The sequence below is a fragment of the Octopus bimaculoides genome, chromosome 9 (genome assembly GCF_001194135.2).
Source record: "Octopus bimaculoides isolate UCB-OBI-ISO-001 chromosome 9, ASM119413v2, whole genome shotgun sequence".
Taxonomy (NCBI): domain Eukaryota; kingdom Metazoa; phylum Mollusca; class Cephalopoda; order Octopoda; family Octopodidae; genus Octopus; species Octopus bimaculoides.
Window position 1 is genome coordinate 73,691,442 of NC_068989.1, and position 1,165 is coordinate 73,692,606.

Genomic DNA, 1,165 nt, shown 5'->3' on the forward strand with positions numbered 1-1,165 from the left:
CTACTTACCCCAAGATTCCGAGTTCGATTCCAGGCAGTGACAAATAATAATAATAATAATAATAATAATAATAATAACATCGAAAAATACCTTAGGAATGAGAACCCAGGTTCGAAATTTTCCCAATACACCTGATGAAGGCTGGAGGGTATATCAGACGAAAGTTGTGTTAACAACAAACGAGATGAGGACAAATATCCGTTAAATGTAAATAATGTATTCGAGTTATATTTTGGCTCTTATTTCTAGCAATTGTAGGTGCTACTTTGCACCCGTATATATATAAACTAGTGTGATATTATTAGTGGGAATTCTTACCTTCATCTCTGCAACTTTAGCTTCTGACTCTCTGCTTTTGTTCAGTTTCTCCGTTATTGAACTTCTTCGTACGTTACCAGTGATATCTGAAAAGAAAGAGATGGTTTAGATATAGCGCGAAGTCATGTCCGCACACAGAAACCTTAACAATTACACTACATACCAATATCTTAAAAAAAAAAACCCCGGAAAACAAAGAAAGGAATGGTGTAACATCTCAAAGCAAAGTATGAAAAATGCATTTCGGTCCTGGATTAAGTTCAAGCACAACTGTTATTGTTACCTTGGAAACGTTCTATTTGTATATTTTATGAATCCTTATTTAGGCTCCATATAGCTCCTCTATAGCAAGACGCCTGCTTCTGCTTCCCTGTCTCTCTGTCACACCCCAACCTTTCATCATCAGACACAAGATTCCCTCCTCAAATGCACCCGCCTCTCTCAAAATTCTTTATCTTGCAAGTTACTTGGTGATCCTGCCAGTGCTGGTGCCACGTGAAAAGCCCACACTGTAAAGTGGTTGGCATTTGGGAGGGCATCCAGCTGTAAAAATCATGCCAAAACTGACCTCACCTGTGCTGGTGCCACGTAAAAAGCACTGAGTCCATTCTGCGGGAGTAGTTGGCTTTAGGAAGGGCATCCAGGTGTAAAAACACTGCCAAAACAGACACAGTAGCCTGGGGTAGTCTTCTATCTGGCCGGCTGCTGTCAACTGTCCTACCCATCCATGCATGGAAGACGCACATTAAACGATTATGATGATATATATATATATATATATATATATATATATGTATGTGTGTGTTTGTATATAGGTGTGTATATACATCTAAAGTTCACCGTCATA

General features: G+C 39.0%; 1 protein-coding gene across 13 annotated transcripts in view; it reads right to left on the reverse strand.

Annotated features, from left to right (window-relative positions):
- Positions 1-246: 246 nt before the first annotated feature.
- Positions 247-1,165, reverse strand: part of LOC106875983 (uncharacterized) — a 268,731-nt gene continuing 267,812 nt past the window's right edge. For 8 of the 13 annotated variants that reach the window (XM_052970774.1, XM_052970775.1, XM_052970773.1 and 5 more), the window contains one exon: positions 247-404. In XM_052970774.1, the coding sequence (XP_052826734.1) occupies positions 262-404 (143 nt within the window). In that variant the 3' untranslated portion in view covers positions 247-261. The remainder of the gene's footprint in view (positions 405-1,165) is intronic. The other 5 variants (XR_008264922.1, XR_008264920.1, XR_008264921.1 and 2 more) reach the window with 1 other exon arrangement.